This window comes from Rhea pennata, chromosome 17 (assembly GCF_028389875.1).
Source record: "Rhea pennata isolate bPtePen1 chromosome 17, bPtePen1.pri, whole genome shotgun sequence".
NCBI lineage: Eukaryota > Metazoa > Chordata > Aves > Rheiformes > Rheidae > Rhea > Rhea pennata.
Genome location: NC_084679.1, coordinates 510597 through 537459, shown reverse-complemented (window position 1 = coordinate 537459; position 26863 = coordinate 510597). Strand labels below are relative to the sequence as shown.

The 26863-nt window shown below is 43.8% G+C and overlaps 1 protein-coding gene across 5 annotated transcripts in view; it reads right to left on the bottom strand.

The window, feature by feature from the left end:
- TTC28 (tetratricopeptide repeat domain 28) overlaps window positions 1-26863 on the bottom strand; it is a 225209-nt gene that overhangs the window by 52102 nt on the left and 146244 nt on the right. For all 5 annotated transcript variants that reach the window (XR_009960137.1, XR_009960138.1, XM_062589806.1 and 2 more), the window contains one exon: window positions 5825-6332. Coding sequence is in view for 3 of the 5 variants with exons in the window: in XM_062589806.1 (XP_062445790.1) it covers window positions 5825-6332 (508 nt within the window). In the remaining 2 variants the exon portion in view is untranslated. The remainder of the gene's footprint in view (window positions 1-5824; window positions 6333-26863) is intronic.

Here is a 26863-nt window from a genome sequence, read left to right as displayed (position 1 = left end):
AAGGCAAATGTGAAGCCTGGCTGGATGCAGAAAAGCTATGAAAAGCTTCTGACTATCAGAATGGTAAGGTCTCAAACAGCCCTACAGTAGGACAGTAAAGCAAATAAAACATGACTGTCAAAATGGCACTTGGTTAGTTCGTGAGTCATAGTATTAATATTACAACATGGCACGTGCAATAGCAGGGGGCTGGATCCAATGCCTCAGGAGGCCTTTTCCAGTGCTCTCTGATTACTCAGACTCCTCTGGGACCCCCGAGCTTCACTATCCTTGAGATGGGCACCCTTCTCCTGCCACAAAGTTCATCATCTTATTTCTCCATCTGAGCCCTCTCATCTCCCTTGGACCAAATTTCTGGCAGCATTAGGGGATGTTACTCTTAATTTGGCAAACACTCCCAGCCGGCTGGAGAGAGGAGGAAAAATCTTTGGTATCCAAGGTCATTCAGGAGGCCCTACTGAGGAGGCAAAATGCCACAGCTGTCCCAGCCCAGCCCCAAAGCTTAAGCATGTGGAAGAGCCTCCATTTCATTGTGAGGAAAAAAAAAGCCAGTGCATAGCAGTCACCATTAAAATATCATAACAGGTCAGGAGTTGTGTCCCCAGAGCAGGAGAGCTGCATGGTCAATGGAAGGCAACGCCAGCGCAAAGGGCTGTGCTCCCTGCCACTGCCCAGCCTCTCTCCCGCCAGGTGGAGGAACGTACAGCGAAGGAAGAGCCCTAGGGATGGTGACTGACTTGGACATGAAGACTATCCCATCGACACTTCATTCTGTACTTAATGAAAGATAAGAAAAAGGGTTCCTGGGGCTGGAGATGAAAGGAGTTCCTGCCCCTACTGTCTCACCTGAAGGGGACAAAATGAGAGATGATGATGAAGAGTCAGAGACAGTCCATGGCTTTGAAAGTCAAAAGTCTGTCAAAGAAGTCAAATTTAAACCAAGGGCTGGGGTAGCAGATTGCTAAAGCAGAGATAGGGATGCAGGCCTACAGAGAAGCGATGGATGGAGCTTCACCCTGAACACCATATCCACAGAAATGGTTGCTGTCTCTCACAAGCCAACTCAAGCAGATTCCCAGAATTTCTTCTGAGAAATCTAGGTTGCTTTTGGAGAAAAAACAAAACAGAAACAAAACAAAAAACTGGTAGAAGATCCTCTACAGCATTTCCTGGTACGTTTTCAGCAGTCACCAGTAGAGATTCCAAAGGGCAGCCAGGAAGGGGAAAAATTCTCACTCATATCTCAAAACACCACCTACCAAACACATTCTCTCTCTGTGCATCCCTGACAGACAAAACTGAGGTTCACAGATGGATGAGAAATGACGCCTTCACAGTTCTAAATCTTTTAGTCAGCCTCGTCACTGCCAAGAATGTAGAAAAATATTGAGCAAATATTTACCAGGAAACACCCGGGACAAAGCCAAGCAAGTGGCATAACAGAGAATAAAGCTGTGATCTCCTTGTCTCTGGAACCTGCTATGGCATTAATTTGCTAGAGCCACAGCTCCAGCATACATCTGTGCTGGTCACATGATGAAAAAGGATCCAGAAATGTGTGCCCAGCAGTGTGCTGACCCATTCTTACTGCTATGATCACTGGTTTCAAAGTAAAGGGTAGTCTTCTGCCCAGCAGCTGGCCAACCAAACTGCACCCTGGAACACCACACAGAGGAGATGGTAAATAGACCAAATCCAAATGGACAGGAAACAAAATGGTCAGAGAGCTTTTATTGCCCTATACAGTATAAAGCAACACCAATGGTGTAAATGACATTCATTCATAAATTCTTTTCCTTTAATCATCTTGATGATGATGATAAATACAGTTAGAACTGGGTAGCCATAAATCTGTTTAAGACATGAGCAAAAAAAGTCATACCAGTTGTGCTCTGCCTATGTAAATCACTGATTTTTCAAATCAGGTAATGAATGGGGAAAGGGAGGGGGAATGTTTCAGACTGATTCGAGGTCAAGGTGTTTGTAGTACCTAAGCTGGAGCCAGGCCTGAGATTACAGCAGAAGAGAAAGGCAGCTTTAGCATGAAAAAAATCTCTGCAAAAAATCTGAAACCAGTGAACTGTTTTCACATTCTAAATCTTGATGTGGTAAAACAAAACATGGACTTTTTGTGTTTTATTTCATTTCATGGTGAGCTGAAAAATAAACAAAACTAACATAATCCGAAAGAATTTTAAATGTTTTGAAGTAAAAATGCCTGAAAATACCTTTTCTTAGTGAAAAAAAAAACCTTTCTTCAAACAGAACCAGAATTTCATCCTTTGTATCACTGTCCTTAGCCAGTGAGCTTGCTGTGATGATTAAGAAAAATTAGTATTTTCTTCCGCTTACTTGAGGGTAATATTCCTTCATCCTAACCAGGCATCTCCCTCCCCCTGACACGATACATCCACAGCCAGCATCTGCTGCCCAGACAGGCACCTTCACTGCTTGGTGGTGTCACAACTTCAGCATCTGCCAGGGCATATTTGACAAAAAAACCTCCCCCCATATGTGATATACATTATTCACTTCTAGTTAGTTACATATGTTATTTGGGGATTTGTAATTATGATCAATGAAAACTAGCCTAAATTTTCTAAGTTTGCCTTTACTTTGCAAATAAGCAAGGTGTCAGGGAGCAGTTGAAGCATACACTCCTTTCCTGTGATACAGGCAGCCTGTTCAACACTTTTGAGCAATGAGTGCATGAAGATGCTCTCATAATTACAAATGGATGCTAAGCACTGAGAGAGAGACTTTAAACTGTGTTTTGCTAGTAATCTCAAGTCTCCTCTCTGCATCACAGTAAGAATTCTTGAGAGCTGCAGAGGCTGAAAAGCTCTCTGCATGGAGCCTTGGAATTCGGAAACACCATCTGCTTTGCAAAGGCTGACAATCTGAGACTTCTGGTTAAACTCCAGATCTCCTTGTTGTGAAGAGCTTGATAACTTGTGACTTGCCCTCAGTCCATTACCTTCTGCTTACTGAGTCACAGAGCATATTATATCTCCCTGCAGAGCACCACAGCAGCTGGGCTATGTTATATTCTGCATCTGTCTTGCGCAGCATTAGATAATACACTTAAGAGAGCTTTCCATCTAAATCAGTGAAATGCAAACAGAAAATTTCTGTTGTTTCAGCAAAGAGGCCAACTCTTAACATTCTGGCTTGGAAATACACATTTAGATATATTTCTTTTGCCTGTCAGCATGGTTATTTTGATGAAGTCTTGTTTTGCATGTGGACCAGATGAAAGAGACAATTAACACTTGACTTTTTAATTGGTATTGAGTGCATTTTAAACAACAGTAATAGACTTTCTCAACGAGAACTGCATGTTCTCTTTTCTCAGTGTAACTTAACTCTGACACAAAGGACATAAAAATACAGCCAAATAGCAGCCGAAACGTGAGATCCTGCACTCAGAAGCTAGGAAAACTATTCTAATATGAAGTGCAGAGTGGCTGAGTCAGCATACCAACTTAAAGTTAGATTTAGGCTTAAATCCAATAAAAAAGACACATTCTCTGCTGCACCAAAACTCTTTACAATTTTATGCAAAAATTTCTGGAATCACACAATGAAAGCACCATTCAATCCAAAGCTGCTGTGAGATTCATAATCATATCAAGATGAACTCTCTAGTCCCAACTTGACTCACTAGTTTTGAGCCAGAAAAACACTGAGAGAATTAAAAATACAGGTGACTACATCTGAAAGCTGAAGAACAAAAGCAACTTGCTTCCCTTTGTAGTGGCACTTGTTCCCTCCCGGGATAAGGCAAAGCAATTACTGGGAAAAGCAGCACTTGCAGAGAATTGCTAAACCCTTCTCAGTATTCCTGTACCAGTTTTTTTCCCCCCATAATGCTCAGTAGCACAGGGTCAGAGTATATTCGAAGTAGAGGAGTTAGAAGAAATGCCACAGAGCTTGAATTAAGCTCTTTCCTCCAGCAGAAGAGGTGTGCTCTGCCCATTGGCAAAGACCTCTCAGCAATGGGAGGAGACAACGCAGACAACCCAGGACTGCTCACCACACCAGAGCGGGGAACAAAACCAAAACCAAACAACAGCTCCTGCTTCCCAAGACTGCAGTTCCAGGGATCTGGATTTGCTCAGGAGCAGGGGGAAATTCTCCAAAAAGCAGGATGTGCTCCAAAGAACAGGCAAACAAAAGCATTTCCAGACTGGAGGCCTGTCAATGCTGCTCAACATAGGCCCCCTCCCACTGTACCGAGCCGCTCACAGCCAAAGGCAGCCGCGTGACGGCAGCCCAGCGCGTCACCTCCCAGCAGCTAAACAAGCCCAACAGCTTTTGCGCACTCTCTCAGTCAGCTTCCACTGGAAATAAAAACACAAAGATAAATTCCGTTCTCTTCCAGTCCTGACCACGAGCTGCAAAGCCAGCGCATTCCCAAGTGCGGCCAAGGACCTCCCTACCTCCCTCTGGTTCCAGACAAGAAAACTCAAGGTCCCATTCCTCCAGGTGGACCCCTCTGTCCCCATTATAAACCACGGGGTTGTCACGTCCTCGCGCCTCACCAGGGCCACTCCATGCTGACAGCATGCTGTAAGATGTAGTCGGTGCTCTGCTAGATGCATCTGCTGTTGTACTTTGCTGAAGCCCTTACATAAATGTTAGGGAAAGACAGATGTAAAGCTTCATCCTCCCAGCACTCTTGCCTGCTGGGTGCTCTGTCACACTAACAGAAACGTTATCAATGCTCAGTGCTCTCTGCCGCTCAGTGCCCCACAGGGGCTCTTGCCTCATAAACCTACTTTGCCTCACAGGTTTGCCATAATTTGTGTAAAGGAGGAGGAAATTCGAAACACTAATTATAAAGCTAGGACTGTTTTGTTTTCTCCAGCTCACCTTATCTTCTTCATTCAGCTCTTGAGGACTCAGCTATTAAAAGAAATTAAGTAATTCATCAAGCCTATTTCAATTACCTGCTGTTGATAACATCAGAGTACAATTAGCATCTACAAATGAACCAAATGCCAGCTGCCAGGCAGAAACAGAAGCTAATTTACAGTGGGAGCAGCCTGCAAGAGCTGAGATTCAGGGGCTGCCAGCAAACACATATCACACTATACCAACAACAGCTCTGTTCTGCCACTCCCACCACAGCTTACACACTCCCAGCTGAGAGGATTTATAGCCAGAAAACATCCTTAAGCACAGCCAGACTGTCAGCAGTGCAGAGTCCTAAATGCTACAGGCCAAGAAGCAAACACTTCTTTGGTCTCCTCCACATCCAGTACTATGAAAGGCAGGAAAGGACACCACTTTGATGCAATTCAGTTCTTTCCAGCTTGCCAGCAGGATGTCAGTATCTCCCCTCAGAAAAAAATATGATTCTTAGACTCTATTATTTTAATAAACAAGTTTAGTTTCTGAAAACAAGTTTAGTTAGGATTTGACCTGACCTATGTGTTTCCCAAGTTACAAGGCAGCGAATGCTGACATGCCTAGCTGGCAAGGACCCCAGAAACAGCCAGGTAATAAACCATGTCATTCCTTGCCCTAGTGCAAGGATTCTTACATTTCCTTCTGACACCTGATTAGCTCCACCTTCTTATTGCCCTTCTGCCATAACTTAGTGCATCCTGATACTTTTCTGAGCAGGTTAGTAATTGAATATGTGATGCATTACATTAGTACGCAATCTGTCAAGTGTCTGTTCATTTTATGAAGACAGACTAGTAGAGTCAGAGTAACCAAGAAGCTGGCACATAGCAAGCCTCCTGGATCCTGGCAGCAGCTCAGATAATCACTGCATTTTCTGTCTAACAAATTCTGCTCCGCATCAGGGCCTTACCTAGATTGGAGGAGGCTCTGCCTTCAGCAGCTCGGTCCTGCAGGCTCTCAGCAATGTGCAACTGTTCTTCATGGTACTGCTTAGCCCTCTCCAGGTCCTGCATACATCTAGCTGCATGGCCCAAGCCAGCATAAGCTCGCATCTCAATAGCCTTCTCAGCCAGCTCCTGGGCCAACTCCAGCACATAGTTATGGTAGGACATGGCTTTGTCGAAGTTCCTCCGGTAGTGGTAAGCACTGCCTAGGTTGCTGTAGGCTCGGGCTTCCTCCCGCTTGTTCCCCAGCTCCTTGGCGATCTTAAGATGCTGTTCATGGCATTGCACGGCATTTTCAAAATCCCCCATTGCAATGTACACTGCCCCCATGTTGCCCAGCTCCCGTGCCTCAGAGAGTTCGTCTTTGGACTGCTTTGCGAGGAGGACGCACTGCTTGTGGCTAGCCAGTGCATTTGGGTAGTCCCCAATGGCTGTGTACACATGGCCCAAACTGCTCAGTGCTGAGGACGCTGCCTGCGGGGGTAAGAGAGAAAAAGTAAATACAAGTCCTCACAGAAACAAGTCAGATGGCCCCAGCCCAGTCCCAGAAATCACAGCTGCAAAAGGCCGCTCTGGAGAAAGACTGTAACTACCAGCTGGAAAACATGCTCTCTGTAGTTTCTCCACACTCCTCAGGGCAGCTCAGCGGAGGTAGCAGGGACAGGGCTGACTTGGGAGAACCAGGCTAAGAATATCTGAAGACTGCCTCTTTCTCTGAAGCATACAGTGTGAGAGAACACCTGCTAGAGAGGAAGGAAGGCACTGCAAAGACACAGGGGCCACTGAGAAAACAGAGAAAGTGGTGGCTGCAGAAAACTGCACCCCATCAGGAATCACTGCAGGGATGGTCACCCTGAGCTGTCAAGAGCAGCACTTCCACCCACAGTCAGCCACAATGCAGGTTAGCTCTCATAAATACACTAACATCTACATTCAGTTTTGTTAAAGCAAATGGAAGTCCTATGTACAGCAGATCTTGAGAAAGAAGACAAGTAACGATATTCAGCTACAGAAAACATTACAAAGGAATGCTCGCCTCATTCTGCTTTCCATACCCTGAGCTCAGGTCAGCGTGGCAGATTCCTCAGACCTTGCAGGCAGGTGCCAAAGACACCACCCTCAAAGAACAACAGCAGAATGCACACCAGAGCAACGTGAGCACTCTGCACCCCAAGGACTCTGCAGTCCGGAGAATGAGATGCGTCTATTGCTTATCCTGGAACACGAGTAAGCCACTGTGTGCTCACCAACACCTCCATGCACTTCTGCTTGGCCAACCACACTGTGCTACCAAGAGCACCATTCTTACTAATTGGCATCAGGGTCCTTGCAGCACAAAACCATTCGTTACTAAGCCCCAAACAACTTCAAGACTGCAGCAAAGATAACTGTACTTCAAATAGCTAGTCTTGTCCTCTAGAGACATCTTAAATACAGAAATAGCCATATTTAGCAAGACAAATAATTTGAGAATCAAATTCTTTTGCCTGCTACACATGCTAGGACACAAGCTCTTTTTCCACCTGGCAGAGGCAGAACATACACATTCAGAACGCAGGGCATGGAGCCCAGTGCAGGGATATGTTTTCCTCTGCCCAGTGTAGATCTCCTCTCTCAGCACAGCTGTTTGCTCTAAGGCCTGACCCCAAATCCTCTATGGCCCCTGCATATGCATTTCCTTCAGTACCCAGCTGCACCTGTGACCCATTTCCAGAACAGCCATTTTCTCCAAACCTCCAGAGAGGATCAGCAGGGTTAGTGACTTCATGAAGATCAGTCTCACCTCATCCCAGCATCAGAGCTCAAGACAGACTTGGTCCACCCTCCCACCTGAGAATGTGATACAGTATCCCAGGACACTGGTCCTCTCTCTTCAAGATGGCCTAACTCCATGCCACCAACGAAGAGACAGTCTCAGCTTCCTCCTGCCCTTGGTCAGTGCAACAGCTGCAGTAGAAGCAGCCCATAGGTCAGCCATCACCAGTACAGACGCCGTGGCACTACAGACAGGCTTCAGTGCAGTCCTACAGACAAAGATACCAGCCTAATCCTAGGGGAACGCAAAATGAGCGGCAAAAACTGAGCCTCTTGCTCACTCTCCTTGCCCTGATAAACTTACATATTTCTGCTTGATCCCCACCTGCAGACTGGGTATGTCACACAGATGCAGAATTTAATTCCCTTCTCCAAAACAAAAGATTAACCTCTTCCCAGCCACACTAGCTAGAGATTAGGCATACATGGAAAGCAGATTAAAAAAAAATCTGTGGAAGGACAGCTGGCTCAGCATCACTCATCTGGAACCTTATCAGGCTGTGGATACAGCTTCCCCACGGAAATGAGCTTTCCATGACTTTCAAAAACCATGGTAAGAGAAGCCTTCAAAAAGATTATTTTTCACTTAAATTTTATCACAATAGGAGGAGTAATGCTAAGTCAGGAAGATCTGTGGGCCAAAGCAAGAGGCAGATAGCACAGGTGATAAATTATTTTTGTGCGAAGCAGCATGAATAATCTTGCCAGATGAGGATCTGCATCATGCTGTGTTGATACTAATTAACAGATTAATAGGAAAACCAGCTTTTCTGATACAAGAACCTAAGGTGACGGATTAGCTATTAAACACAGTTTATAGATCATAAGATATGGATGTTATAAGGAAGCACTACCTCAGCCAGCTCGATATATAGCCAAGCTGCATGTTTTCCCTGAGGTATCCTTTCAAGCAGCTTAATTATAATGTTAAGAACTACCAGAATTTAAAATACCATATTTTTTTTTTCACTCAATGTTATAGATGAACTTCTTGCAACATGAGAGACTCCACAAGAGTGAGGCAGTGGCAGAGCTGCAGCTCCGGTCAGGAATGGCCTGTGGCATTGCTTGGGGCCGCTACAGTGTCCTGCACAAGCACGGGATGGAAACACATTGATGCTGCCCCAGGGCCCACATGGCCGCAGAGCTGCACTTGCCCCACTTCTAACATCTATAACTCCTCCTGCTGCTGGAAAGCTTTAGATCATTAACAAGCTTTGGCATTCAACTAGCTGAACAAAAGCCCAACAGGATAACAGTTCCTCTGGGAAGAGATTTGGAGTTGCTGAGAACGGAAACCAGGCAGTTGGTTGAGAAGGGCAGTAGCTCATCACTCCAGGAAAGCAGATGCTCCCAACACCGCCATGGCCCCAGACATAGCAGCGATGACACGCTCAACTCTACAGACAGCACTGGCCATCCCAGCAGGACCAGCCTGTTTCCAGGCATCCATCTGGCAGCAGCTACTGGTAGTGCAGGAAGAGGCTTCACTCAACCTCAGCAGTAGGACAGACTGGTAGGACATTTTGTCCTATATCACAGAATCAGTAAGGTTGGAAGGGACCTCTGCAGATCATCTAGTCCAACTTAGGGTCACCTAGAGCATGTTAGACAGGATTGTATACAGGTGGGCCTTGAATCTCTCCAGAGAAGGAGACTCCACAACCTCTCTGGGCAACCTGTTCCACTGCTCTGTCACTCTCACAGTGAAGAAATTCCTCCTCACGCTCAGGCAGAACTTCCTGTGCTTCAGTTTTTGCCCGTTGCGTCTTGTCCTTTCGCATGGGACAACTGAAAAGAGTTTGTCCCCATCCCCTTGACACCCTCCCTTCAGATACTTGCTACAGACTGGTAGGACATTTCACGCAAAAAATCAAGTCAGTGCAACACAACCTTAAACAGACTTGGTTCAGCCACCACAGTTACTTCTGGAAGATGGGCCACCATCACCACTAGCACATCTGATACAACTAGAAAGAGGATGGAAGTGCCTTTCTGGAAAACTGGGAGTCATATACAGCAAGAACTGTTCTCTTAGGGCATTACAGAAAAAAAAACTGTGGATGTTCATGTGTGCAGATTGCTGAATAGGATGAGCCATGGCCAAGAGCCATGTAGACAGAGACTCAGGTGATGCTAATGAGCTATGCCTACAGAAAAGAGGCACAGAAGAAAAGCAATAGATCTTCGACTTTCTCTGCACAAGAGAAATCTGTCAGATACAGAGCCTACTCATACTGTATAAGGGAAGAAATCTTTAGGTCTCCTAGACTGGGAAGCAGATCACATTAAGTGAAATTTGTGCTGTTGGAACAGTTTATAGCCAGGTCTCATAATCCCTTTGCCAACCGCATTTCCAGGCACAAGGCAAAGAGCTAGAATGGAGAGTATAAGCTTGGCAGATAGCCCCAGGGCATGACAGAAAAAGACTTGGCTTACATTGCTGAATGACCAGCGCCCAATCCAAACTGGGATGCAGGAGAACAACAAGAAAAGGAGAGAATTTTAAATAGAAGTACACCAAAAGAGAAATGGGAAACAAGGGATAAAGGGGTGATGGGAAATAGCCCAGCTTTATTAGAAAGATGCAACTGTTTCCAGAGGCATGGCTGTTGGTCATGTAAACAACCTGACAAATGCAAGAAGGCCACCTCTACCCTTTTTCTGTGGCATTCACATCAATGTTTCCCACATGTATTATTCTGCAGCAGTTTGAACTGTTAACTGATCTGAGTGCTCTCAAAGAGGCACTTCTCAGTCATTCTGGAGTATGCATGAGACGAGCCTATGGCACTTTCAGCTTCCTATGGGCTGGTTGCCTGAAACATCTCTTCTCCAGTAAGATAAAAATCAGGGCTCTCTATGTGCTCTTAGGGGTGATTAGTGGAAAGAGTGTGGAGCTTGACATTAAAGGTCTTTGATGTTTGGGAACAACTTGATGATTAGATCCGCTAGGGCATACCAATGACTCACTTTAGGGGGTTAGTGATAGACTCAGAAAGATAGATAAATTCATCACTATGTGCTTAAGAAAAATCATCTGTATGACAGTGTCCACTAGGAACTCTAAGTGGCTCACATGTGGGGAGAGGTACTCCTACCTGCACTGGTACTAGCATCACCACATTGCACATGAGCCACAGACTCCAGCTGTGCTAGTAAGAGCTCCTGCTTGGTAGCAGGGTGATGGGAGACTACAGCTTTGTACCACTGGGGTTTTGCATCAAGAAATAAAGAAAAATTAATGCTTTATACATCTGACAAATTTTACAGTAGGAGTTGCTAACACCTACAATTATACAATTTCTCTAATAGAAAGTGGATTCTGCTGCCACAGAACCAAGGCACAGGAGGGAGTTCTGAATACAGTTTCTAACTGCTCTTTTCTACCTGGGAACATCAGCCAGCTTAGGTTTTTCAGTTGATGAGTCTGATATCAAACAGATGCACATCACAGAATGACAACTAAAAGGGACCTGATGACTGAGAGAAGAGTGCTCCTCAGATATTTCACCCTTGCCAGAGAACAGTGACTTCCCAATTATGTTACACAGAAACAATTTTTTGACTAATTGCACAGCCTCCTTAAAAGAAGACACTGTAGGACAGCCTGCGTCCTGATACGGATAAAAGTAGAGATAGTCTGCCTGTTACCTCACTGTAAGGTAGCCTTAATCCTCACATGCAGTCATCAACCAGGGATTAACCACAGAGACTCAGATCTTATTGCCCAGGTGGGGAAAGAACTGGTGTGGATCAGGTGTTTGTGAAATTCAAGAGCCTGACTGCAGCACTCAATGGGAAGCCTTACCAAGCTCATGGTCTTGTCAGACACAGTAGGTGCTCCCAGGGGTCAAGTTTGGCTGTAGGTCAGCAGTGGCTGACTTTGCGTACAGCATGGTGTTTATGCTGAAGTCTGAAGACTTATCACTCTTTCTGGACTGTAGCCTTTCATACTGATGAATTTAATCTTCCGAGTTTATAAGCACAGAGATGTGAACATGTTGTGTCCTCTGTTTGCAGCTAATACCAGCCTGTAGCGACACAAAGCCTTAGCCATTTTCCATGGCTCCAGTTTATATCATTCCTGATAAGACAGGTTTGGGTCCTGACGTAGAGTGGTACTGAAATATACGCTAGAAGAGATACTGTGAACATAGCTAGCTGAAGAAAATGATGTGAATTGACCTAATGTAGACACAAAGCCAGCAGGGTCACAAATCTTTCTGGGGCTCTTGGCAATGCATCACACTAAGGACCCCATTACACCTGCAAAACATTTCTGCCATTAGCTCAACCTTCACAGCTTCATTCTGCTTTATCACTGCTCTTCGGGCAAAGAGAGAGAATAACCACCCCAGGGTGAAATGGGAGCAGTTCAGCGCAAAGTACCACATTCCAGGCTTCCCAGGTGTCTCCCCCTGCTTCCCTCCACATTCCGGTTGGTCACAGCATGACAGTAGTCCTCTGTCTCACAGGACATGGCAGAACCATATCCAAAATGATCCACTGCATGTATCTGTAACACCTGTAGTCAAAACAGAGTCCCCAGTATGCAAGAATCAGTATTTTTAATCATATACCTGCTCTTGCATGAGAACAAAGGTTTTTTGGTTATTTCTGGTTCATTTCTATTAAGCTCATTTATCATTTACTCAGAATCCACTAGTATTTCACAATCAGCCTTAGAGATCTATTGATTTATGTACTAATGTAAATTTTACACCCAAATACAGCACATGTCATCATCATTCAAAGCTGCCCTTCCCTCCTCCCACAAGTATCAGGTTGAGATGTGCATACTACATCCAGCCTTTCCCTTTGTGTGGCATGCTTTTGAAAACAAGAAAGGAAGCAGGAGGCAATAGTCTCCTCCTGTGTATTATCTGTATGCAGAAAGAAGGAACAGCATTGCTTTAAGGTAATTATTTCCTGAAAACTACACCGGAATCAATATCCCTGTCAAATCCAATTTATTTCTATGTAGAAGGTCTCAGTCTTTCATAGAGCAACTTCTATTTTCAATGAGTCTTGCTCTCTAAGAATCTGTATTTCATTCCTTGTAACCGCAGGGCTAAGCACTGCAGCAAACTGAGCAGCAATGAGGAGGAGCAGCGCTGCTGAAACCAGACGGCTGGTCTTGGCATCGAACACAGGTCCCCACTGGCAACGCTGACATGCGCAGCCATGCAGTGAGAGGTGCTACGAGACAAAAACGTGGTACATGTTTAGACAGTCTGCACCCAGCCAGCAGCAAGTGAACTGCCCGGGCGAATACCCTGCCCTAGCATTGGAAGCTGTGAACCGAAACAAGAGACAATCTTGCATTTCTATGGCAGCTTTTCTGCAAAGGTGAAGACCCACATCTGCCATGCCAGATTCTCACCAAGTCACTTGACTATGGCAGCAGCTATCTAAGAATCCTTATCTGCAAAAATGTGGCTTTGGGGCTATGCAGCCATTATTAAAATACCTGAAGTACACGGCACAGGGCACAGAGGCACTATAGGCCCCCTTAACTCTTCCCACTACAGCTGCTCCAAATACAGGCTTAGTACCTCCTTCATCCCTGGATGAAAGCTCTCAGACACACAAAATGTGCTGCTGAGTGAGCTTGCTGCCATTGACCAAGCACATTCTTCCTCTTGCACCAGACCCTCCAAGTAAATCTTTCTCCTTCCAAGGCAGCCCTACACAACTGCCGGCTCAGAGCAATGCAAACGGGCTACAGGAGACACGACCTGCTGGGAACTCAGGGCAGAGAAAAGCTCTGCTAGCAGGTTTCCCATAGCAGAATTGTGTCTGGAGAAAGAGCAAGCTTGCCTGAATAGTATCTGAATGTTCAGATTTTCCTATGGAGTGACCGCAGAGGGTTATTTAACATACTGTGCAGCCACAGAGCCCCTCTCTCTTCAGCGCTTCAACCTCCATGCATCTTTGCACAGAGGACAGCATTTCAGTCTTGTTATGGAGAGTATCAGCGAGATCAAGCAATCTGCCTGAAGTCACCCTGAAAGGCTGCAGCAGAGCAGTGAATGCTTATAAACTACTCCATAGTCAGCAGCTCAGGAAACACTGGCATTAAAAGGAAATCCCAAAGACACCAGAGCCATGAAACAACAGCACTAGTATCTGAACATCTGGGAGGAACTTTGTAAGTACTACTGAGTAAAAGGAAATAACCTGCTACCAGGAATTAATGACACATTAGAACAATGTCAAAAATACAGCAGGAAGAGACAGCTCCAGTCCCCCGTTGATTAATGGATTAAATCCACAGCTTTGCACATGTGAAGGACTAGCTGCTAATCACAGAGGCTGCTGTGAATTGCGCTGACAATCCCTTTCTAGCCCTCCCTTTGTTTAATTATACAAAGGCAAGACAATGCTTTAGAACACTAATCATTATTCTACCTGCTTTACGGCAGAAGAATCACACAAGAAGTTACAGGTAGATCTTAACAGTGCCATAGTTTGACTGCAAGGCAATTCAGTCTGTCCTTTTCCTGAAACCAAAGGCTACAAAGGAACACTGAATTTCAGCTGCTCATTTGAGATCAAAATAGTACTAGTCCAGTAGAAAAATCTATTTAGCTATCTCCTCCATCATGATTTAGAAGCTAAGTGTTCAGTTATGCCTAGAAAAGTTGTAAAACCAAAACATAGTTACCCCTATGAAAATATTCTTGATCAATTTATCAGTTTAGCTGGAAGCAAAAGTGGCAACTAGTCCACACTGATATCCATTTCTTAGAGTACAAATCTTGGCATTCATCCTGAAGAGGCCATTCACACTCTTTGCCTGAGCCTGTGCAACACCATACAGCCTGACAGCTGGATTCCCAGCAGGAATCGTGATTTTTGGGAAGGGCCCTGGAACACTGAATTCTGACTCCAGGAGAAAAAGTCACATAAAGTACACCAGCTCAGGAGCACTACACAGCAGACCTCAACATAAAACCTAAAAATTGCTTGGGGCTCACATACCTTTTTCTTAAGCAGCCAAAATTTGGTAGCCTTCTGGACATAGCCTAAGAGACCTGCAGGCAAACATTTCAGGGAGGATGGCTGACTTGACATTTTCAGTGATGATGTATCAAAAAAGTAGTGCTCATTTCAAACCGCAAGCTTCCTTGAGATGGTGACATTGAAAAGTGATTTGTGCTCTGGAAAAAGCCAGGCATAGACGAACAAGCCAGCACATGAAGTCTGGGATCTCACAGAACCCAGAGAGGCTCCAGCTCCCCACTAGTATGCTGACCTGTGCCAATCTTACGATATTCCTGCTCTCAAAGCTGGACACCTCTTTACTAGTAATCTCAGTATGGGAACTGCTTGGCTAAGGTGAGCCTTCTGAAAACCCAAACAGTGCTGCTCCCTGAGTTGCAGATCTTACACTAGATTTCCTCTTCATCTCTTTTATTATAATCAGCACCTAGTCCTCAGAGTGCTAGGTTTTCCAGATACTGTGGGAGGTAAGTAAAACCAGAAGACTGCATTTCTGTCAGCTAAAAATCTACGTATTGTGGAGGTCAAGTAGGGACATTTAAAGATCCTCAGGAAGTATTACATTTCCCTTTTGAGTCACAAGTCTACACAAAGCATATTGCTTTCAGTGCACTGCACTAGTCAGATTTCCTCTCATTCTGCTTAATCCCATCAAGTTTGAACTGGATGGACCTGTATGAAGCTATACAACCTGAGTTTCTCTAAAAAGAGTTGTTAAAGACAGAAAGAGAAAGGCAGTGAATTCATCCTCTCATACAAACCCAGCTACTCCACACTTAAGCCACTCAAGCACTATGGAGGGCACATCAGTGAACTCATCCTCTCACCTAGAAAATCTTTTCATTCTAAAATTTAATGCAACATCAGTGCCCTGAAAGATCCAGAACCTTCCGCAGAACTCACATGGTGTTTTCCTAATAGCTGATACTCAAGTTTTCCTTGCAAAGAATCTGAGTTAGAATGAGAACGACTTTCACAAAGGATGAAAGAGGATTTAGTGTACATGGGAGTTCACTCCCAGATCCCTAACAAGGTGAGACCATCATCTGCATGCAACAAGAGGCTGAAACTAACAAGGCAAAGGCTAACACTGCACTTTTATGGAGAGTGTTAAGTAACTTGCACCTACATCTCAGGTCAGATGTTCCAGTGATTAATTAGAGCCTTCTCGAAGACCAGCTGTTTGAAATAGAAGTATACATGGGAACAACAAGAACTGGGAAAGAACAGCCCTGTTAACTTTGTACACACAATGGAGCCAAACATCTGTGCCAGACAAAGACTGAACTTTAGTGAATTGAAGGATGCTGAAAAAAAATGGCCAGGAAGATATATAATCATTCTGCAGACCAAGCAAAATCTCTCCTAAGTTTTCATTAGGCCAAAATCACAAGACCTGAAGAATTTGGGACTTTAAGGGCAACTTAAAGTCCTAGGGGGAAAGATAAAGCTGCTGTCCTATTATGAAATCTGGAGAACTTACCTGCCCAACTCTTGCCTAGCTCTGTATTGGCTTCCTCACAGAGCAGCACCCCTCACTCTGCAGCACACTTTTGCTAACCTGGTTTGCTCAGCTGTGTCCTCCTAGCAAGCAACCACACTGAAGCTTCAGTTTTATAAATCAGATCACAGTCAAGGTCTAGTAAAGAATCAGCAGTGATTCTAGAAATTACGGACTCAAATACACAAGTATCTCCTCAAAGAGCTGTGAAAGTACTAGTTGCAGTTTCCTGGTGAAGAAAGGAGACTCTTTGTTCTATGCACTCATAAAAGATGATAATACTGCCTTTGATGAAGGGCAGACATAATGCAAACAAGCCACACTGACTGGCAGCACAGCAACAATTGGGCACATGTGCTGGGATATCTTGAGTCCCTGTCTGCTTCTGTTCAGCCTTTGGGCCCATCCCTGGAATGCCTTCTGGACCCTTCCATTACTTCAGGTGCCAGGTGGGAAACTTCAGGCAGTTGCATACCTGGAACACACCCATTCCTGCAACACTGAGGGCTAAATCCATAGATTATCCCTGGGTAACAAGTGACTCTCAGCAGTCTAGTCCCTGCTTAGGCTGCTTTCTTTCCCATTAATAATGAAAATACATCAGAACTGGCTTCAAACAAGTAAGAATGCTCTGTGAGGCTTCATGCAAGGGCTGGATCAGACAAAAACTTTCAAAGAAAAGGTGATCCTTTTTTCCAAGTATTGAGTCCACAAACTGCAAGGGGTTGGATATCTTTACTAGTTTCTGTGGATAATTTTCCATTGAGTTCCGAGGAACTGGGCCTAGCCTCTCAACTCTCTTCAAAGAGCAGTTAGGAGAAGTCTTTTGTTCAAGAGTTAGCAGCCTAATCAACCACACTGTTGTTCGTAAATTCTGTGTAACGTGACATGGGATTTGGAAAGCTGTTTCTCATACAGAGGCTGAATCAAAAAACAGCTTGTTTCAATTTCTAGAAGGTACCTCCAGGTACTCAAAAGGTCCCTTAAAAGACCCCAGAGAAAGACAGAAGGCATAAAGGAAAAACAAACTAAAAAAAAAAAAAAATTATTTGTATCGATGAAGCACAGTCACCCACTCCGTGCAGCTTTCCCTTTTCCATAAGATATTGGGCTTTTTTTATGCCATGAAAACAGGAGGACACTCATGCAAAGTGACCATCTCTGCAGTACGTATGCAAAGCACTTATGTGGAGAGGTTATACTCTCTGGAGGGTTTTGTGGCATCAGTAAACAAACACAGACATTTTATTTTCTTAACAAAAGAGCTTAAGAGTTTCCAATCTCCACCTCTGAAAAAGCTTAAAAAGTGAAAGCCAATTCCCATTTAAAACAGTAGCAGAGGTTGCACTCTAAACTTATCATTCATTGTATTAATAGTGGCTGTATTAATTACTAACGTACGTAAGTGATTAACAAAGCCCTTCCCTGCCTCTTATTTTTCTCTGGAACTTAAGTCATATGTGATAAAGCTACAGGGAGCAAGGCATACCCTTGTATTTCTCATTTCACATTGCTACAGGCAGTAGATAACCTGCTTTACTCTGGCAGACAACTGTAATTTTTTTGAAGTAGTGGTTTCACCATGGAAAGGGGAAAAGGACAGAAGATGGGAAAGCAGAGGAACATAGTAAGTACTGTCTCTGCTTGTCTTCTGCAGAGCTCTGTTGTTTACTGAAGATCTCCCTTCTTTTGCCTCCACAGTCTGCTTCTGACATCTTAGTCAAGGTTTTCATGCATGACTAATTGCTTTAGCCTGAAGACTCTTTCCAGTCCTCATTTGTGAGGTATTTATAATCTTCTCTCATTTTCCAGACTGTTTGCAAACACAACAAGATAACTGCAGTCATAAGATTTTCAGATTTTTCCTTTCCCTGAAAAACGTCGCAGCCTCAAGGAGAGGCCACCTCTTTGTATGGTGGAGTCGACAGCAATGCTGTGGGCAGAGAAACTGCCATGGGCTCCCTCAAACTGCAGTTAACGACTGGATCTGCTTTTTAGATCTCTGCCTGCGACCAAGGCCAAGGCCGACGAGGGCAGAAGTGACCAGATGATAACAACTGCAGGCTCCAGTGGAAACAGGGAGACAAAGTATGTCTTGTAAGAGACTGCTTTAAAACACCTGAGAGGACATAACGGAGCAGAAAGCAGCATAACCTGGTGCTTGTGAGGCAAGCATTTATCATGCTTATAAGGGAGAGGCCGCTACAGGCACATCTATCATAAGAATGCTAGGCTGTAAAGAGAGGCTCATCTTGGCAGGTTTTCAAGAAACTTTCCCTATGCATATGAGTTTTGTAAGAACTAACAAATACATTCCAAAATGGAAAAATATGTCATGAAGTATCTTGATAGCAACGACAGCAATATTTCAACTTGTTTGTAATTCTTCTAGAGTGAAAGCAGAACAACTGCCTGCTGAAAAAACCTAGAGATGCTATTACCCATACTGGGTAGAATACTTCCCATTTTGATCTGCTAATTTAAACGAGACAACTTCCTAGAAGAGACAAACTCAAGTAAACAGATCTGAGTGTAAGCTGTGTATGAACCAACGCACAGAGCCCAGTGGAAGGCTTCAAACCCGAGTTCTCCAAGATGCTACAGGCAGGTGGTGCCAGATAGAGCCTGCAAGTTCCTCTGGTGACAGACCAGTATTTCACAACTTCAGGACCTGATTATTATCAGGAAATAAGATAATGAAGAGAATACAAGCTTTGGATTAATCCCTCTCTGCTCCAGTTTTAGTCTGCAAAAGTTCAGCATAGCAAGGTTGTCAATGAGTTTCTAACACTGCCATCATGCACATTGTACAGAGGAAATTGTTTTCCTTTCTGCTGTTCTTTTTGTCCCTTGACTTTCTTATTAAATGGGAGACGTCCAGCCTTTCATTAACTTTTAAGTCTGAGAACATGGCAGTACACCACCTGCATACATGGACAGTAACACCTACATAAGTAAAGAATCAAGGGAAAGTCCTATGAATTCAGGCATCCCTAAACATTATCTCACAGAATTAGTGTGTGTTCTGCACTTAATGTTTAAAAGTTACACAAGATTTGAAATTGTCTTCTCTGACAGATTGCTACTTATCAAGAATATTGTATTTTATAGTAATGGCTATTAGAAATACAGAGTGAGATTTCGCGACCACAAAAAACTATTAAAGTGGTTGTTCTGACATTACAAACCAATTTGATTTTATCACCAAAGATTTTTACCCAGCCTTTCAGTTGACTATGATAAAAGTAATACTCAGATTAGCCTTCTAACAAAATAGAAAACATTATCTTCGTGAAACCAGTTTTAGAGTGCATAAGTATTATTTTTAGTAGCAGTTTGATGATATAACTAATTTTAAGATTAACTTCCAATGCATTACTGATTCTAACTGGTTCATCTGATTTCCTTCCAGCAACATTGCAGCTCTTATCTTGGCAGTATACAGCTGATGACAGATAGCATTTCTCAATTTTAAGTATTGCTAAAAGATGCATGATCACATTTCTTTCTATTAGTATTGGTAGCCTAGGAACAGTGAGGAATCTATATTAATGCTAGACAGCTAACTTGAATACCTGGCCCTGCTCCCTCTTAACCAGCATTGGATTATGTTGAAGCCCTGTCTCCACTGTGGATGGACCAATGCAGGCGGAAGATCCTAGATAAAGGCACTGCCTTTATCTGCTGAAAGCTAAAGGTCATTGTCCACCTTGCTGCAGTTTGGCACAACTCTACTGTTAGGGTCTTGTTGCTTAGGTGCAAGAAATCTGTGAGGCTTACCAAGAATGCAAAGATATGAACCTTTCTTGAACGCAGAAGTACAAGCCAAGAATGTATCATAGTTCACATCTCCTATGTTCCTCCAACCTCCTGGCCCAGCTCTGAGTGTCACACAGCTTTGCAAACTTCATACTGTCCCTGCTTCGAATACCTACCACCTTCTGCTTCCTTGCACTACCAAGAGCAGCCCCATCACTGCTTCTAACTTGGGAGCAGGCTAAAAGAGCCAAATGCCCTTTGATCAGATGAACTTGAAACAGATTTGACTCTAGATACCTAGATATGGAAAGGCTCGAGGTATCTGAGCTGATTAGAACATACAATTTTGGAACATTTCTCTGTTTCTCTCCTGTAGATCAAAGCCGCGTGAATACAGTGCAAGACCACCACTTTTTTGTTGATGTTTTTTAAAGAGTCTGCAAATTTTTAACAACTGACTTCTAGACATTGCCTTACTACTGGTCTTCCAAATTCCCAGGCAGAGGCTTGAGACCAGAAGACAGCACAATTCAGAGTGCACATGATGAGTCTGGAAAAAGCAATGAGTGAATCTAGCAGCTAGAGGAGAAGAACTTCCAAAGCCAAAAAGTAAAAGGGTAAAAGGCCCAGTATCCTAGGGCCCCACCGTTCAAGGGCACGTGACTGGCAAGCCAAAACCCTGCCAAAAATTGATGCAGAATCCACCCAGAGCTAAGTTCTGTATAAAACAGAAGCAGCACCCAGCCCATTGCTGTGCACCTAAATGACTAATGATGTATGAACAAAAGGGTAAACAGAAGGGTTTTCTTCATAGTGCTTAAGATCGTGCTCAGAAAGAACAGACAGATACACAGTCTTTTTGCATATGCAGTATAAAAACTTTGCAAAGACACTACGGAGAATTGCTGGGTGTGCTTTCTGTTTTTCAAACGTGTTACAAAAACCAGAACTCGATATGAGCAAGGTTCTGCAAGCAGACGATAGCTAACCAGAAGAGTCTTTACCTCACTGCACACATTTCTCACATTCCCATAAAAACTATCAACAAGGGTTAAAAAAAAAAAAAAAAAAAAAAAAAATCAAAAAACCCCATACAGACTACTAATGTTTCATTCACACAAAGGGCTGTGACTGGGAAGTAGAAGGGGGTGAAAACAGACCAGTCCATTCCACAAGCTATGCCAGAAAGACGGGCTACAGGACTCTAGTTCAGGCTTGAATAATTACTAATGGAAGCAGCTTATACCTACATAAACTCACCTACAGAGAGAACTGCAGTGCCAGACCAGAGAAACAGCAGGAAACAGCAGCAGGAAAAGGCTCCCACTGACTCTGCAAGGACAGAGTACAGCACAGTTGTGCTGGAGGGTGCAGACTGCTTGTGACATGGCTGCACAGGTAAAGCAGTGAGGCTACAGTGAGGAAAAGTGGTTCTTGCTACTGGGCCTCAGCTCCTGCTACTTCTCTGTGCCAGGCTGGAGCGTGTAAAATTGGGGAGTGCCTACACAGCTGTGGAAAGACTCTGGACTCCTGCCAACATCACCAAGAGGAAAACCTGGTCCCCAAGTAACCAGCTGCACATGTTCTGATGAGCTCACTCTGCACAGACATGCCTGGTGATGGTTTCTCCAGAGAGGTGGGGCTGTGCAGATGTGCACTTTCAGCCAAATCTGCAGCACAACAGGAAGCACAGGTACCTCCACAATGGCAGTAAACACAGTTGTAATTTCACCTTTGCAGGAGCCCTGTAGCCACCAGCACAGTTCAAGCATCAAAAGCACCCTCAGCCAGGAAGGGATGCTGTCAGGCAGCTATGGATATGTTCCACATTTAGGACAAACATTCAAGCCAGTCATTCAGAAGGAAGTTCAACTGGGACAAACAGACCTTGCTTGTGCACAAGACAGAAGTGATGTCAGCTTGACATATTTGCCTCCAGTTTAGCGTGGCATGCTGTAGGTGGCTGGTCTAAGGTGCAGACAGCATCCCAGTGTTTGCATGTGCATCCTAATCTAGAGCAGCCATGACCATGGCAAGCAAAGTTCAAAGCACACGGAAGAGTTCCACAGGCCAGGTTTTACTGAGAGTGAAGACGCTCTCTCCTAGAAGAGAGCTGTGCCACTTCTAACTCTACGTTCCAGTTTTTCCCCTTAGCTAACTCAGCAGAATACCTACTTCTAAATGATTGGCAAGAAACATGAATAAAATATTCTCATGCTTTGTACCATAATATACACAAGGGGTTCAGACGAAAGGCCAAATACTGAGAGCTTTGCTATTTGTTAAAGATGCTGCCCATGCAGACAAAGCATAGCAGGAAAGACACCTGGAAAGCATTTCCCTTCCCTTCAGGAAGGGGCAGAAAACTTTGGCTTTACAGGATTTACAAATTCCAGTAGAAGAGAATGATCTGTCTTTCCTTCTGCATATTCTCCTGGAAATAAGAAAGTGAAATTTGATCTTTGACTTGCATAGCCTCACAATAAGTAGCTGTAGTTTAGAAAATACAGGAAGCTTTATGCTGAGCTTCATTGCTGGCTCAGACATTGCTTTAAAGGGGACTGGGGAAAGCTACCAGAACTGCAAACCTAAATAACTATCAGTGGGCTGAACTGCACACAAAAATGTTCAGACAGTTGCAGAATTTGCAGATTCCCAACTGAGTCCAGACATAGACTACACCTGTTACAGCAATCGTATTTCACCAATGCTGCTCCTTCAGAGATGCTTAACATTATCCTTGTTGCATACAACAGCCAGCTATGCCTGACACCCTTCCATCATGACAACCATCTGACACCAGCAAAGGTCACTCATGTGGGCAGCTCTGTGGCAATATTCTTTGTGCATAAAAAGCATGCAGCCTTTATTCTCATGAACAGCAAACATTCCCCTGCAGTCGCCTATATCTGGCACACAGGTTTATTTATCCCAGCTACTGACTTTGCTTCTTAGGGATTTTTATATAAGTTGTGAGCCACTACACAAGTTTCTTTCTTTTTTTTTTTTCCTTTTTCTTTTCTAACACACTGCATCAGGATTATAGTAACGGATCATCTGAAATACTATGTTCCTGATCCAATTTGCTTTTGCTTTTTAGCTCTCTTCCCATTCACCTCAAAAGTGTCTTTGTATCAGCCTCTCATGTATAAAGTCCCAGTCACTCGAATGTAAAGAAACAGCCCTGAGGAAGCCATGGGTTTCTCCAAAGCATTACTTCAGTCAATCTCTTGGAGAACTTCTCCACAAAATATTTGTTTCACAGGAAGGGTGCTTTTTCGATTGCCCTGACTACATAAAGCCATTTGCATGGTACCCAACTGCCAGCACCAGACTTGTTCTTCATCTGCAGAATAGGTCCAGCTGCTCTAGAGGCTTGCCTTCTTCTCAGTTAGGATGTCCCTCTGGCAAGCGCTGCCAAGCGATTTTCAAATACATAATCTGCTGTTAACATGCTTTCCACTAAGAATGAGGAAAGAAAGTATGGTATCTACCTGTGTATAATAACCACTCTCTCCTTACAAGTTATGTTACAAATTATTTCCTAGTGAACAGCAATAAAGCAAGCAAGTAAAATAGGCTCTAAATGAACACAGTTTATACTCCTGAGTCTAATGACAATTTGCACAAGATATACATGAACCCCAAATGCAAAAAAGGCAGCTTCTTGCTTTGATTTTTCAGTCTATTTGGGAACAGTACACTCTCTCAAACAATGTGTTAGTTAAAAGTAAACCTGCAAGTCCAACTAAATTACTCAAGCTTTTTAGATATTCTAACATTAACTGTAGGAGTATTTTATAAACTCCTCTCATGGAATGCAAGTATTTAATCTGAAAGGCTCTGACAGAAAAAGATGAACAGAAAGGATTATATGGAAATAAATTCCTTCAGGGCAACAAATACCTACTGGAATTCTGCTGTACAACTGCAGCCTTGCGTATTAACACATTTTCATATTGGAGAAGGAATCCAAAGTTTTGCAAGCAATTACTCACTGTTTTATGCTGTTTTGAGGCAGACTACAAAGCAAACAGCTCACTGCAAGTCTTGTATGCAATACGAATGCTCTCTGAAGAGATAACTACTGGAGTTCTTAAAAGTTATATCAGCCTCCACTACACTTAAGTTGCTCCTTGCTAGTAGACCACAGGCTGCCAGAATACCTCTCTGCTTAACTTTACTGTTAAAAATGATTATTTTAAACTTGTGTTGTGGTAACAAATATGATCTGTGTCTTAGAAAGCAGCTGAATTTCCCTAGAAAATCCTCTTCTATCATCCAGAGTTCAACTCTCGATAATTTGCAAATCAAAGCTGGGAAACTTCACATTAAGGGGGAAAAAAGCTAAAAGAATAAAATAAAAAACTTCCTTCTGTTTGTAATCAACAGAGTTTTCAGGGCAAACCATATTGTAAAAGGAATAAAGCTCAAATCATTGCAAACAGGACAGTCTGCAGAACTGTTGTACAAAGGCCCAAGTACTGCAAAATAAGCAAACCATTAGAGTACCTCACAATTCCTCCTCACTTACTTGGGACTTTCGGTGCATGACACAGAAACCATAGAGACAACAGGTCAAGATTTCCTGCAGTAATATGCATGAACTGCATGACTGGAGGCTCTTGTCAGAAAGGAGTCTTTTTTTCCCCAGAACTTTGTAGCTCAGTAAAAATCAACGCCTGCCAAGTGACAGTGTATTTGTTTTCTGGTGCTGTTCATTGTGCTTGCCATCCTTCTGAAAAGATTTATGCCCAGCACAATCACGCAACAACACAAAGGAGAGAGCAAGCCTCCTGGAAGAAAGACGCTATCATGCTGTTTGCTTAGCTGCAACAAAACCTTGGCAAAATGCTACTTCTAAATTTGAGAGCTTGTGTTTCATTCTGCATGTAGCTCGAAGTCCTGTGTCCAAACCTGACAGATCCTTCCAGCTTAAAATGTAGACATCTACTGCATACATAAGCCATGCTCAAAAGAAAGATGCAGTATGATGTTAGATGCTCCTTTTGTTCTTGATGGGCTTTATTTCAAATGAAAGCAACATTATGTAACAATATAGTTAGGCATTTCCCTAATGTGAGCATTTGGTATTAAGCAGGATTAGAGTGAGCAAGGCCTGCTGTGGCTGAATGTCAGTTTGTGTTTTTCTCAGCACAGCAATAGACCCAAGAAACCACTTCCTGACATGAGACTGCATCATCAGTCTGGTCACCAAACACATTCATCTGCTGCAGATGAACTCTGAGACCAGAGACGTTGATGAAGATACCTGAGTGCAGCTGCCACTCGCTGTGGTAACACAGAAACAAGAGGACATTGAACCTTAGCCAGTTCTGTAACTTTTCCTTCCAAAAACAGCTGCTTCTAGAGGAGAGGTGGGAGAAATCCTTCAAAATCTGACTGAGAGTGATTATATACAAGTTGTTGGGCATCCTGAGTTAACATAGGGACAAGACACCTTCCTTGCACAGAGCAGGTCTGGCACCTTACAGTTTGTTGGTCCCATCCTCCTTGTTCTCCTTCCTGGGAAAAGGGGCAGTAGGAAATAGACCTGGGAGTTGCTCAGCTATGTCTCCTCTCCAACCCACAGTGAGGCATGATCCTTTCTTCCTAACCAAAATCCTTTCGTTTCTCCATACCTAGTGAAGAGGGATGCTGCCTTTTTAAGGCAAGGCCTGGTTCAGCTGTGAGCATGCTGGCCAGTGAACACGCACGCGCTGCCAGCACCCAAGGGCTGGCTGGCAACACTCAGCTTCCTAAGAGCTCAGTGCTGGCAACATACTTCTAAACAAGTACTGATTTCGTTACAGCTGGTGTATGATTTTGCCTCATTGCCCTGCTATTTTTAAATGCAGGGCTGTAATAGAAGGCGTCTGACGGCCCAAGCAAGAGGGAGCTATTACACTGCGGAGTCTCTGTGGTATCAGCAGCCACTGGGAGGCAAGAATTCAAGTGCAGCGCACGTGCGGTTCAAACACAGCATCCCACAGGAGGGCCGCCACTGCTCAATAAGAAACACATTGCTCTGCAGCCTTCCTTTCTCTTTTAATTCCTACTAATCAGTCCTCACAGCTTCAAAGCCCTCTCTCAAGTAGTAGTGTTTCAAATTGAACGATATGAAAGGAACGCAGGACTAATGGTCATCAGAAAGGGCCATTCCAGCCCATCCTGGCAGAGATCTCCAGCAGTTAGCTCAAACTTGGCTCTCAGCCATGCAGAGGCAAGTAACAGCACACGCAGGGTTTTGTGACACGAGACAACTATGCATACCTGCCGAGGCAGCAGAGACAAGAGGAAGAGGGGCACAGCAGCAGTAGCTGTTATGGTCATCAAAAGCTTCCCAAAGGTACTTTTTGGCTGTCTTCCCTCTGACCTTGGCATAGCTCATCAGCTGCATTATCCTTGTCTGAATCAGAGCTCATGATGTGGCAGCAACATACATCACATGAACTGCCTGATGGCTTTCACAAGATCAGGTTAGCCAGTATTAAAGACAGAGTATTTACTTCAAACATATAACATGGACATTAATAGTCTCCATCTTCATTATTAAAAATAGGTAATTTCCACTGCGAAACAGCAAACATGCATAGCTATCTTGTAAACCCCCACACAGCTTTTACCACAAGGTAGCTGAGGGAAATTTCAGCCTTCCTTCTGCCTCTGCAGCGAGGCAAAAATACTCATGAGCCAAAACTCTTTTTACATGAGAACCAATACATGCTGCTGTCCTTGCAACAACCTGGCAGGTTTTCTGCAGCAAAGACATAGTCAGATTGCATATTTAGCCACACCTTGAAGTCTAGTATTAAGGAAGTAGGCCTATGAATTTGAAAAGGAACTTGTCTGGTTTGAAGGGGACTGCTTCTCTGGCATCCTTAGGTTCTTAAAAAGAACGGCCTTGTAAGTGCTACTCCTG